Source organism: Rhinolophus sinicus, linkage group LG01 (genome assembly GCF_036562045.2).
Source record: "Rhinolophus sinicus isolate RSC01 linkage group LG01, ASM3656204v1, whole genome shotgun sequence".
Lineage (NCBI taxonomy): Eukaryota > Metazoa > Chordata > Mammalia > Chiroptera > Rhinolophidae > Rhinolophus > Rhinolophus sinicus.
In genome coordinates this window covers 6,733,742-6,748,148 of record NC_133751.1, presented here as the reverse complement: position 1 = coordinate 6,748,148, position 14,407 = coordinate 6,733,742, and the positions used below count along the sequence as shown (strand labels likewise).

The 14,407-nt window shown below is 35.7% G+C and overlaps 1 protein-coding gene across 6 annotated transcripts in view; it reads left to right on the top strand.

Annotated features, from left to right (window-relative positions):
- Positions 1-14,407, top strand: part of DYRK1A (dual specificity tyrosine phosphorylation regulated kinase 1A) — a 140,102-nt gene that overhangs the window by 49,281 nt on the left and 76,414 nt on the right. For 5 of the 6 annotated variants that reach the window (XM_019730317.2, XM_019730315.2, XM_074325423.1 and 2 more), the window contains exon 2: positions 1,622-1,707. The exons of the other annotated variant lie outside the window; for it this stretch is intronic. In XM_019730317.2, coding sequence (XP_019585876.2) covers positions 1,698-1,707 — 10 coding nt within the window. In that variant the 5' untranslated portion in view covers positions 1,622-1,697. The remainder of the gene's footprint in view (positions 1-1,621; positions 1,708-14,407) is intronic. 6 annotated transcript variants of the gene reach the window in all.

Genomic DNA, 14,407 nt, shown 5'->3' with positions numbered 1-14,407 from the left:
GTATTTTAATGTTCGTCCATCCATCTATCCAGACACACCCTAAGTTGGATACCAGTTGGTCCCACATCTAGGGTTTTACTTGATCCCATAGCAGCATCTGAACTAGAAAGGTGGTTCCGCAGGCTTGGAATCTGGAATATAGGTAATGAATTAGACACAAGCAGTTCCTAATTTACAAATAAGTTGTACATTAAACCTGTGCCCCTGCGCTCCTTTTCCGGCTGCTGCTCTTTGGAATACAGACTTAGAGCTTTTAAAGAACCTGGGAGTTCAAAAGTAGGAAGAATAAATGAAAAAGAAATATTTGGGGGCAATAAATATAGACTCAAATCTATATATATGACCCACTTCCCTAAAAATGTTTTTCCTCTAACTACCTCAGTAGTTTTTTTTACTTTATTTTGCTATTAGAATTCTACCAATTAGGGGTTCATTTGGGCTAACTAGCATCCTTGTTGAAAATTGCAAAGTGAATTATGTTAAAGTGAATTATTTCGGCCCAGTTGATTTCTTCCTATCACGTACCTGAAATGAACTACACCGAGGCCATAAGAGCTTTGGCTGGTAATTTAGGAACCTACTTGGGGAAAGGATTATTATTAAAGCAGGATGATTGGGATGATATAGTATAAAATGTAGGGAATTGTAGTTAATAGGACTTGAGAGAATACTACCAGAGGAAAACAACCTGCTTTAGAATTTGTCCACAGAAAGAGAGGATGTAGAATTGGTTAACTTTCTGTGTTTGTTCTGTAAGGTCCCCAGTGCCCATGACCAGTAATATCTTTGGGGATCAGTAGGTTTCTTTTGGCTAGCCTGGGCATTTAGCCAACACAAGCACCATTGTTTCATTAGGAATACTTATTGAATTCCGTAGTATAATTTAAAAAACATTTCTCGACTGAACTCATTTATAAGTTAGGTTTTAGCCTGTACTTGTCTTTGTCTCTTTGCTATTATTTGCTCTCAGTTGATAACAATGAGTTTGCTTTTGCTTTCCCATTGGTCCTTATGGAATTTGCTGGTCAATTATGAAATTATCATTGGAAGCAGTAAGTAGGAAGTACAGTAAAAGAATTACAGTAAAGTAAGAGAAGCCATTCGGAGAGCAAAAGAGGGCTGTGGGCTTAGGGGAGCAGTTGTGAGCAGTGTGAGAACTTCATTTACAAGTCATATTGGTAGATTGATATGTTATCTTTCCTGTAAAGTAACTTGCATGACCTCTGATTACCTCTGCTAGTAAGCCGTGATGAAAAGTGAATTCACATTCGTACTGATTTGGGAATTGATGGAGATTACAAAATGTAGACCTCCCCCTTCCCCCCCATATAGAATAGTGGAATAGTGACTGTTTAATTTCATACCTAGAAATGTGAGAAATTTTCATTGATAATAGATAGATTTTAAAATGTTTTTCTTCCTGACAATTGAATACTTTATATTTTATATCTAATTGATTTTCGTTAATGAAAATTATTTTCAAGTAAGCTTAAATGTTAATAATGAATTTGCATTAATTTTTTCTCTGTTTTGGGGATTGTAGTTACATTAGATGTTCCTCAATTAGGGGTAATTGTCTTGCATCCGTATTTCTTATCATAATCTGTTTTTCTTCACACAGTGTTATAGTTTTGCTGCTGGAATCTTCCCTCCCTTCCCCCACCCCATCAGGATGATATGAGACTTGAAAGAAGACGATGCATACAGGTGACTCAAGTTTTAAAATACAGTAAAACTATGGTTGTCTGAAAGAATGTGGGAGCTGGTGTGGTATATTTTTGAATGGGGGAGCTTTCTGATAACTTTAGTGGGGAGAATTATTTAGATCAGTAAATGCAAAGATAGTTGGCATATTTATTAAACTTGACTTTGGGAATCACTTTGATAATCAGTGACTTTAAGTGGTATGAATACAAATACAGCTTATAATCGCTAGCACTTGAACTTTTCAAAAGTGGATGGTTGGCTAATACTTTGGTGAAAATTGAAGTATTTCTGTTAAAAATCAATGAAATATTTACTTTTATGGTTGAATGTTTCCGTTAGATCCCTGTTAGAATAGAGCAAATCTTTTCAAAGGCATAGGGAGTAGGCGATAGTAGTGTATCAGAAAAAAGACTGACAATTAAACTAAGGATATTACACCTATATGTATGATTCCTGTAAAAAATACTGTCTGCGGTTTTGCTTTTTCTTTTCTTGTTAAACCTCCCTCCATCCATCCCTTCCTCCATTCTTAATCTTTTTTCTTTCTTCCCTCCCTCCTTCCCTTTCATCATTTTGTCATTTATATTTATGCAGGAGAAGCAGTATGAAGGCATTTTGGAAAGAATATTTTTGATTGCTTTATAATTCATTTAGGTGATCTTAACTCACATAAAAAAATGGAGGCTAATCCATGTATGGCTGTGTTCAAACTCTTGAAAATATAGTGTAGATAATGGATAAAGTGTTACTGACTTTTAAACTTGTATCTTAAATAAACCTAATTATGAGGCATTTTAAAAATTAAATTAAATTTAACTTTTTATTAGTTTCAGGTGATGTGGCCTTTTGTTGACCCAAGTGGCTTATATTTGGAGACTTTGTCAGAGATGGTCTTACTTGATTATATTTATAAACCGTTTGAAAATGTGGTCTTTTATTGGAAAAGAAGTAACTACATAAATCTTAGATAGATTTAATTGCATTATTGGTGTAGCTGTTAAAGTTGTTGTGATTGGTTTTTGTTTTTGGTGATTTTCATTTTCTAAAGTAAAAAAAATTCCCATTTTTTTGGTTTTTGGTTTTTGTTTTTGGTGATTTTGGTTTTGGTTTTTGTTTTTGGTGATTTTTGTTTTCTAAAGTAAAAGGAATTCCCATTTTTTTTACTTTAGAGTGGGTTTTTGGTTTTTGTTTTGGTGATTTTGGTTTTGGTTTTTGGTGATTTTCGTTTTCTAAAGTAAAAAAAATTCCCTTTTTTTGGTTTTTGGTTTTTGTTTTTGGTGATTTTGGTTTTGGTTTTTGTTTTTGGTGATTTTTGTTTTCTAAAGTAAAAGGAATTCCCATTTTTTTTACTTTAGAGTGGGTTTTTGGTTTTTGTTTTGGTGATTTTGGTTTTGGTTTTTGGTGATTTTCGTTTTCTAAAGTAAAAAAAATTCCCTTTTTTTTTTTTTTACTTTAGAGTGGGATTTAAGAAATTCCTCTGGTGTATCATTTTGTATGAAGAAATGTGCTTGAATATATTTGCATATTATAGACGAAATGATATTTAACATTTCTGAGGGACACAGATTATGATGGGAATTCTTTTATAAGTAAAAGGTGATTGACCAATCGTCTCCATCACCCGGCTCTCAGGTGTACACACACGTATTGGAGGGACAGACACCACGTGCACAGTCTGGCTGGGGGGCTGCTCAAATCAACACCATACTGAGGCTGAGTATTACCATCATCGAGAAGTGGGAATATTTACAGAATGGATTTTAGAATCTTATGAAGATTTGTTGTCAGATTTTGTAGGTGTGACCTCCCGGGTCAGGAACAGTTTCTCAGCCCTGTCAGGTCGGGGCTGCTCCCTGAGCACTGGGCACACAGGCTCTGCCAGGTGGGCGCCCCCTTTCAGCGGAGCTCAGCAGAGGAGCGGAGTCGTGTTTGGGTGGCTCGTGGATTTCTGCATAAATATTAAACATTTGGAGGATTAAGTTGCTATTTTAGTTCTAGTTTATCTTCACGAGACATGAGTTTCCAGAAAACCCTCTCTCTTGAAAGGCTCATGGATGAAATGAAATATCTAAAGAGTCAATACAGGTTATAAAAGTTTCTGGTAAATTTTATGAATGGTAGAATACGAAAACGTCCACAAAGATTAGCTATGTGACAGAATCCAGTCTCTCTTACTCAGCTTTGTGGTCCTTAAATATTTTCAACGTTTATTGGCTTATAAAGGAAAAAATCCAAGAAGGAAGGTCTGGCCCTCTAATATATGTATTAGCTATTGATGTACTTCCCTTTTAACAGTTTGAAGTTAATTGTTTTTGAGCATAGAATAACAGCTTCATGACCACCATTAACGAGTGTGGCAGGTGGCTCTTGTATTCCCACGCGCACATTCATCCTGCTGAAGCCAGTAGAAGGAACCACGTGAAGGCTCACAGGCATTTTCCCAGGGAGAGTTATTTCTAGAATTCCTATGCACACTTGAAATAGAATTTCTGTTTTCCCCGGGCGCTGACTTGATGTCAGTTAGCTGTGCTGATGCCTCACTCCTACCATTTCATTGACGAGGTGCAGGTTCAGGGGTGCGAGGAGGACGTTGACACAGGCACTGACTGGTTGCTCTTTCAAAAGCCGCAGCTTAGTAACAGGTTTTTACTGAACCCCGAGCCAGAGCCAGACTTCGATGTAGCTCTAGTACCTGTGTGTATAGGTGTTCCTACGCTTGCTTAAGTTGAGGGTCTTTCTGCATATTGTAATGTATAATTAGAATATAAAGGAGGTAAAATTGGATATTTGGGGGAAGAAAGATCATTTGGGACGAAACATTTATTTGGCTGGCATTTGCTTTGTCCCCGGTACTGTAACAGTACTCTGCCCCGCTGTGCCTTGGAATCAAGGCACATTTCAGAGACGGGGCAGATATGTCAACAAATGATGCAGTAGATGTTTATGATACATTTTTAAGACTATCTAGTGGATTAAAGGCATCTAGAGTAAAAAGAAAACACCTTGGTTAATAGCGTTCACCGTACCAGCTTTACCTAACACCCCTTGGTATATACCCATGTTGTCAGAATCTACGTTTGTGTCCAGCTCTTCTCTCTTGAGCCAGACTCATGTCCCTGCCTCCTGGATGTGTGTCCTGCACTCACCCCCTCCTCTCCTGTTTATTCATGTTAGTGATGTGACAGCAGTCTACTCACCATCATCCCGGGAACCTAGGGAGCCACTCTTTAACCCTTTGAATTAAGAGGTAACTAAATTCAGTTTATTTGGGATGTAGAATTATGTGCTTCTGAGATTAAATTTGGAAAATGCACTGCCTCAGAGGTTACTGTGCACATTAATACAAAGGCTCTTGCACATTTAAAATTTAGTTTGTAAAAGGACCTCCCCTCTCTTTTATTTATACCCATTAACATCCAGTGGAACGTTATTTGAGAAAGCTGTTGGATAAAACCGTTGGGACTATTTTTGTTGTTGTTGTTGTTGACATGGGCTTCTTTAACAACTGAATTTTTTTTTAACAATACTGATAAGTTAGTGACTTTAAAACTTAAAATACTTCTAGAACATACAGAACTGTGACTTTGAGGATGAGTAGTCTTAGAAATTTATTTTAAATTGTGCTGATTTTTTCATGTTGTTGTCTTGTAGCTTATATATATGACTTGAACTGCTTAAAACCATTTGAGTGGCAGTTTTTAATTTTAAATTCTCTAACTCGCTTTAAAATGTGAGTTTTGTAGGACAAAGTTTGCATACTTCGGTGATCACAGGAGTATGGTGTATTACAGAACAATTAGAAATCAGATCTGTAAATTTAATAAAAAACCAAATTACTTAATCCCATTTATATACAGGGTGTATTGGGGGAATCAGAGGGTTTGTACATTTTCATATTTTGCCACATAGTGACAATTTGCCTCCTTTTGAAACTATTCTTCACATGGTCCTGTGTGTCTGGTCTTTTTCTGTGTGTGTTTTCCCTCCTTTAGCCCTCTCTTTATGTCTTAGCCCCAAGCTATCTGATTTTGCTCTTAATAATTCAGTGAATTTTTTTTCTTTCTTTTTTTTGTGAATGGTAAATTCAGTGGATTTATTTTTGTTCTAAGATTTTTACTTTTTCTCCCTGTTTATTAAGTAAACCACAATCACTGAAAAAATTTGAAATTTATAAAAATATGGATAAGTATAAGGAAACATTTTTCAAGTTCTGTCCACTGTACTATGGCACATTGCCTTCCAATTTTGGTTTTGATGCCAGTTTTGATTAATTGAGGTCATCCTGAATATCCATTCAGGTTGGTGTGCTTGGGTAGGATCTTTTTAATATTATATATATGTTTTTTCTTTTTAATTGCCTACCGTTATATCATAAACATTTCCCAGTGTCATCCATCAGAAACTTACTAATTGTAGTGGTCTGTTGTCAGTTTGAACTTGGAGCAAATCCAGAGCATTCAGAACTATTAACTGTTTCTGAGGGTGAATTACATTACAAATTTATTTTAAAGTGTACTGATTTGAGACTATTTCATTGTATGATCATTTCATGCAATTGATCATTAAGTTAGATAGCTCTTATTAGACATTTAGATAGATAGCTCTTATTAGACGTTTTTTAGATAGCTCTTATTAGACATTTTTTTTTTCTTTTCTCTTTTTGAAAGTACTAACATCTGTGCATAAATGTTTGGTTGTATAATAAAGTATTTTTTTGTAGTTGATTCCTAGGAGTTTAAGTATTGGGTCATAGGATTGCAAAAAATCTTAAGGCCCCTGATAAAACTACCGTGTTTTCCCAAAAATAAGACCTAGCCGGATAATCAGCTCTAATGTGTCTTTTGGAGCAAAAATTAATAAAAGACCCGGTCTTATTTTATTATAAGACCGGGTCTTATATAATTTAATATAATTTAATATAAGACCCAGTCTACAATATAATATAACATAACATATAATATAATACCAGGTCTTATATTAATTTTTGCTCCAAAAGACACATTAGAGCTGATTGTCCAGCTAGGTCTTATTTTCGGGGAAACATAGTATTCAGAAAGCTATTTGTTACTACGTATCAGTTAATACTCATTAGCATTACATGAATGTATATCTTTTAATATATGTTTGTGGGCATTGAATGTAAATGTTAAAAAGAAATCTCTAATTCAACTGGCAAAAAGAAGAATCTTCTATTTTAGGAAATATAAAAGTGATAAAGTTTGCTCAGTGGAAGAAAAAGTTCAAGTGCTTCAGAAATGCGTAAAGTGAGTGACAAACCTAATAGTAGTTTGGTAGATATTCTTCTCCCAGAATTATTTCTTTCTAGCAAACAGTTTTTATTTAATGCTTTTATGACATTTGCACACGTTTGCTTACTGGTTTTTTGTCTCAACTAGTCTGATTCTCAAGGTCAGAGGGCTATGGCTTATCCTATTTGTATGTTCTCTGTCTATCTAGCAGGGTTCCTGGGACATGGAAAATACTTGCATAAAACAATTTTTGCTATCCTACAAATTTCCTAAAAATCGGAATGTCTGCTTTAATAAATTTCTTCAAATGGCTGTAAGAGCCCCTCATTATTTTCCATTGTCTTTTTTTATGTTTCAGATGATTTAAGTTTCTGATTTCTAAGTGGAAGCAATTAGTAATGTTTGTATCATGTATATAGCATATAAGAGAGCATATGATAGTTATAGAAAAGATGATGGGAAACCTGAGGTTAGCGACTTTGGAAAGTTGAATATCTTAGACCTAGCACCTTTATTCAAAACCCAGGTGAAAGCAAATACATTCATATTCATTAGTTTAGATTTTAAGGATACTTACTAAATGTAACCCCCAAAGAATGTTTGAGTTTGGGGAAGACGACAGCAGGGTATAGTTTTGGATCTCCACAGTTTTTCCTAAAAACAGAGTAACTGGGACAGCAGAACTGAAAACTCCCTAACACCTACAAAGCTAGGCGAACATTATCCCCACAAACTCTGTAATACAAATAGGTCGAGACAAAGCTCCAATAACTGCAAGACCTGTGTGGTATCAACATTTGTACAGAAGGGAGCAGTAGGGTATCTGTCAGATGGACCTGAGAACAGGAAGACCCCCAGATAGTCAACAAAGACTCCCTGGAAAGTGGCAAGCAAGTTTGAGAGCAGCAACCGAACGTAAAAGATGGTTTTGAGTTCCCAGGATCCAGGGGCCCACAGTGAGTTCTGTGGAGTTGAGTTTTCTTGTCCCTATGCATTTTCAAAACTAACCCCTGGGCAAGTCCCCACACTCAGGAGACGCTGTGGAAATAGAATCCACATGAAGCAGGATGGAGACAGTGGGGGCAAAGGAGAAAAGTTCAGATGAAGTGGGGGAAGGTGAAAGCACAGGAGATGTCACTCGGGAGACTATATATTTCATTATACTTCATGAAAACAGAAGAGGACTCTTACTGAAGCCAGAAAAGCTGCTCCAGTTTCCTGCAAGTTTTTTATTTTACATGAAAATGAGCAACAGACAAGGATCACAGTCAACTTCGGATAGAATTTTGCAAAGAAATAGGGAATAAGGAGCAGAATAATATTCCTGCAGACAACGACAGCATGCCAGAAAGAACTGCCCATAAAACAAATGAAAACTGTAACCTAGTGTTTCAAAACAGACCCGAAGAAATTTAGAAAATGATATAAGAAAGAGCATCATAGATATAAATCAGAAAAATCTTAGAAATGTGGTGATAATTCAGGAAAGAAATAAAATTTAAAAAAATCATTAAAAAAATGAAGCCTAAACTAGAAGGGACGCGAGAGTAAAAAAAAAGTAGAAAATTTCTTCAGTGAAACAAGATGAATGGGAGAAAAAATTTCAAACGAAAAACAATTAAAGAAAAATAAAGAAGCATTCTAGAGAAAGTGACAGTTACTCAAAACAGGCAAAGAAGTTTTATCATACAAATAATGAGAGTATCTTGAAGAAGAACCAAAGCAATGAAACTTAATAAATATTAATAATTATAACGCAAGTAAATTTCCTGAAATTAAAAATAAAAACTGCCATTACATTTGGAAAGGGCATACTGTATATGTGGATAAGTTGGTCCAGAAATGACCAACATGTAGACATACTCTTTAAAAATTACTGAACTTAAAGAAAATTCTTGGGGTATCAAGGCAAAGAACCCAAGTAATTATCAAGGTGAAGAATATTAGATTAATGTATTTGATTTTGATCTAGCGGGGCTTTATGCCAGAAGCAATGTGGTAACATCTAATATACTCAAGGAGAATAAATGAGAGCCAGAAGTTTCATGTCCTCCTAAACTGGCTACAGTATAAAGACGGCAGGCAAAATGTTACGAACACGAGTATAAATTTGGGGACTACTAGAGAATAAACTTTGGCAACCAAAGAGATTGCAGTGGTGTTGATATAAGAGGAAGGTTAATCAGATACTTGTAGAACTTAAACTAAATGATGGGTGTGAGTGAGTGTGATATGTAATGGCTATATTCCTTGAAATGAAAATGCAAATAAAAAAAGTGGAATAAGTTTGCTGATTCATAGTTATTTACAGGGAGTAAAAGATACATTACTTCAAATCAGAGGAGAAGAGGGCAGGGAGGGGGAAAGTTACTCATTAAATATCAGTGACGTTCCCTTGGAGGGGAGGCAGTAGGTCATACTCCTTCACCCTTCTTAGACACATAATGAAAAGGAAGGAAAATAGGAGGGATTTGAGGTCACCATGAGACTAAAATACAAAGCTCCAAACCTCAGTTTCTTCCTATGGGGAATGAGAAGCATAGTAATGCTGCTCATTATACGTGTAGTGCAGAGTACGTATGTAGCATGTGCCCAGTAGGTGTGCTCCATTTTTATTCGTTATTTTCCCTCCCAGTTTTATATTATTATTTATGCATATTTGGGCTTGCATTTTCTTAAATGTCCCGTGTTTTTGAGAATTTGGCATGTCTTCTGAAATTACACATTAATGTCTCAAATTTTAGTTGTTTTGCCTGTATTATTAGACTTAAATAGTCAATTCAAATTCATATGTAATTTACATAATTTGAAATTTGTATTGGACTGTTTTGTTTGTCAGGCATTGGAATTACGCTGATTTTTCTACTTACTGGAATTATTCAGAAAGGATGTACAAGCAGGGTAGATAGGGAAGAATGAGACAAAGGTAAAGAGTTTTCTAGGAACCGAGTTAGCTGAAAAGTTAACATTTTGGCTTTCATATAGATGTACTTCAAATGATTATAACATCCATTCTTACATGAATATAGTAGAAAAATACTTCGTTAGTGATGCAAATTTATTATTGAAAGATATCTGAAATGTTCAAGCTCTCCCACTTCCTCAGTAAATAAAACATGTTTGTAATTGTTTTCTCTCTTTGAGGGCAGGGACTTTTTTCTCCTCTTCACCTTTTTAATAACGTACGTGCATGTGTATGTGTATAAATATTCCTTGAAACAATTTACATATCAAAATTTATGCATTTTATGAATAAGTTTGAGTTTTTAGTGAATTTATATACAGTTGTGCAGATATCATCACCACAGTCCAGTTTATGTTTTTAATTAAAAATAATTCAAGTTCAGATAGAACTTCTGTAAAGAAGAACACAAAAAGCACCAGTAATCCTAACAATCATAGTATCATTGCAGTTTTTTAATGTATATATTGCTTGTTGTTTTGTGCATGTGACTCCTTCAGACAGTATTTAAGAAACAAAACTGGGGTCATGTAAGACTTTTTCTAGTCTTAAAATTTAAACATTTCTTTATCATTAATATTCTTTTATAACATCATTTAAATGTCTAATTAGTATTCTACAAATCCGATGTTATTTAACCTACTCCCCATTGTTGCTAATTAGTTCATAAATAATGTTTAAGTGAACATTGCTGTGGCTGTCTTTGTGTTCATCTTTGATTTATTGCCTTGGGTCCAATTCCTAGAAGTTGGAATTGTTGAATTAGAGAACATGTGTATTTTTCAGACTTTTGATAATACATTTTCAGATACCTTTTTAAAGTACAGTTGATGATTCTGCCAGCACTTATACATCAGAATTTTCCCATACTCTATAATCCTGTGTATTTAAAAATGTTTTCCAATTTGATAGACAAAACATATGCACTTGTTTGAATATTAGTGAGGTTGACTATGTTTTTTCATGTTTGTTATTCATATGTTCTGTGAACATCCTTTCAATATTCTTTGCTGATATTTCTCTTAGGTTTGTTATTTCTTGTTAATTTATAAGAGTTTCTTTCTTTTTTTTTTTTAAGAGTTTCTTACTGAACTCTTACAACATACCAAGAACTACTCTAAGTGATTTATATTTATTAACTCTTTTTCTCTTGATTCTCTGAGATGTGTACGATGATTAACCCAGCCAGAGAGATAAGGTAGCCGGCCCCAGGTCACAGCTGCCGTGTTTTCCCGAAAATAAGACGGGTATTACATTAAGCTTTGCTCCAAAAGATGCCTTAGGGCTTATGTTCAGGGGATGTCCTCCTGAAATACCATGCTAGGGCTTATTTTCCGGTTAGGTCTTATTTTCGGGGAAACATGGTAGTTAGGAATGGAGCTAGGATGCAAGCCCAGGAGCGTGAATCCGGACTCTTAACCAATCTGTTCCTGCTCTGTTACTTACTGCTGATACATTTTCTAGCTTGCATTTCTGTTTTAGTTTTGTTCATTGTATCATTTTATACAAGAGCTTTTAAGTTTTTGTGTAGAGTGACTAGGTCTTATTTATTAGTCTAATGCCTGGAACATAATCAATTCTCAAATATTTGTTGGGCAAATGAAAATAAACCCATAACAGTCTGTTGATGGTGATCTTTATTTTGTGTATATATTTCCTCTCTTAAGGGGAATCCCAAGGGCTTCATAAATAATTTACTCCTTGGTTTTGATAAGATACAATAAGCTTATCTATATTAGCTTTTCTGGAAAGTCTGTGGAAGTAATTACAGCTTTAAAAAGGAACATGTGTTCTTAAACAAGCAAATATGAGTTGTGAAGAATGTGTATTATCGACAGTGATTTGAATTGTAGATTCAAGTGAAATAAAATATTTGTTTTGGTTCTAGGAATAATTTGATGGAGTTTGGTTTTTTTGTAGTTTTAGAGAATGGGTAGATTTGGCCATTGGTTAAAAATCTTTTTGAATACATTTCTTTGTTTGGGTTTCACCAAACGAAGAAAGCTGATATGTAATAAAAAGCTGTTATTGCTTAAGGTTTGCATAGTGTAGGTCAACTCCTCCAAAAGTGCAACTTAAGATTACTTCTTTCTAAGTGCTTTTTCTCTCTTTTCCTTCGATAGTTGACATCAGGCTACCTAGTGGTCCCTCTTTAGTTTGATTGAAGGCTGTATATCCTTCATGCTAGTCTTTTCAAAAAATGTAGAGATCAATATTATTAAATGGATCTGTGTTACAGGTAACATTAGAGAGAAACACAAATAGGTTTACTTCCATTTTTACATTTTATTTAGTGTATCATCCACAAAATACACTACATGGAATCAAGTACTCAAAAGCAGACACTTGAAAATGTCAGTATTTATTTTGTTAATACAAAAAAGCAAAAAAAATTGTTGAATGCTTGCGTTTCCATAAACTACTAGTTACAACTAGTCTTTTTTCTTCTTACCAGTAGTAGTATTTTTCAGGCTATGCCCAACTGACAGTTAAATTTAGATTTGTACTTTGCTTCTATATTAAGCATGAATTACTCCATTTTCACGCGTATGTTAATAAAATTTAATCCATTTTGGAAGTAAAAAATGAAATGTCAGTTTCCGTTTCCTCATTCTCATACCTTAGTGGTAAAACACTTTTAATCTTCAGTTTTAAATTCTTCATTTAGTTACTTTTATCACTTTAAATACCGTAATGTGTGTATAGCTCTGTTTTATTATTTAAAAAACTAATGACTGTCCTCCCAGAAAGATGCAATCAAATAGCTCTCTAAGCTACCTCTCTTCCTGCCAATTTCTATTCCTTTATAAAAGTTTTTCTATTGGTTATTATTAAAATTTTGCAAAATTGATTTAAACCTCTCTTTCTTGACCCATCAGTTTTAGACAGTTTCTCTTGATTTCCCAGGATATGAAGTGAGGGCTTTAGTACCGTTTGTATTTCTTCTTGCCTCACCACCTTTACCCACCAGACAATTATTTTACATTGTAAGTAAGTATATACACTTACACACCTTTCCTTAACTATAATTGAATTGCATGCTCTTGTGTTGAGGTTGTTTTGAAAATTGAAAACAGAAAATTACTGGAAAAACACATAGTGTATTAGGACCGATAGAGAGGAAGATGTAACGCTATGCCAGTAAGTCTGTTCCATTCATAGGAGAAATGTTAACACTGGGGTGGAGGCCTAGTGCAGTGTTCTGGTGATTTAAAAATATGATTGAGTTGTGTGATGTGCATTCAACTTGCACTAGGAAAAAATTAAAAAAAATCTCAACTGCAGAGTAATTGGTTATGACAGTTGTCACCTTTGGTCTTTGTGTGACCCTCTTTTACAGTATTTTAATAATAAATACCTGTGAACCCTGTTCCTACATCAAGAACCTGAACTTCTCTGCCATTATCAGCTTTTATCCCCAAATGCGAGGCCTCAGGACAGAGTTGGTTTGTGTTGAGACATTAGACTGACAGGCCTCGCTCGGTTCAGGGTGTTTGAATCGGAGCCCTGTGAAGGTTCTCGGCCTTCATTGCCAGGTTGAGAGGCTCCAGGGTGCCCTTCCTAAGCAGGCAGGTGAGTTCCCAGGGCATTTCTTTGGCCTTAGCCTGGGGGCGACTGCATCACTGAGCAGCTGGGCTCCTCTGATTGCGCCCGATTCTCCGCGGTGGTTGGGAGAGGCCAGGCGCTGCGGCAGATGCTCGTTCAGTAGTAATGCAGCCAGCTGCTGCCTCTCCTCTACCCCCGTTTCCCTTTTCCACCCAGAATGGCACCTGCCACTCTGCTGTGGGTCCTGCTGCCAGCTTTCAGCTCTGGGTCTTTCTGACATTCCTGTGATTATTGGTATAATCCCGTTGACCTTTTGTCTTGAAGAAGTCTGTCAGAATCTTTGCTTCACTTGTATGGCTCCATCCAGTTTTAATTAATTGATACTATTTTTGTGGGTCTTTACTGCTGTTTTAGTGGATGTTATGGAGCATATGAACAAGTATACTTAGTCTGTTGTGTGGTCTCGGTTTTCTTTTTAGAAGCTCGCTCCTTCCTCAATTTAGGAAACTGAGCTTCTGGGTATGGTGTTGGTTTCTTCTCTTGCTGGCAGTCTTAAAGAATTGTTTTCAAGCACTCCTCCAGTTGTGACTGTCCTTAGTTCTCTATTTACTCTGAATTCTGGTAATACAGATTAAGAACTAGGTGGCCTTCTTGGTCTCAATAAAACTTGCCTCTGCTGCCCACTGTAGTACAAACACTTAAAGCTGCCCGTGTACGAAGCAGCTCTTGAACATCAACACCTGTACTCCAGTTTCTGCCTTTGTGACTTTTGGTTGCAGCTCTGTTCAGAAGCACTGGTTTTTCTGTCATTGACCTGTTCACATGTTTTGCCCGTTACTTTCTCACGGACAGACATATGGCCTCTCCTTGTTAGCTTAGGTTTAAGCTGTTTTAGAGGGCGGTTGCTTATCACTTTTGGGTGCTTACCACCCAAGGCTCTTGA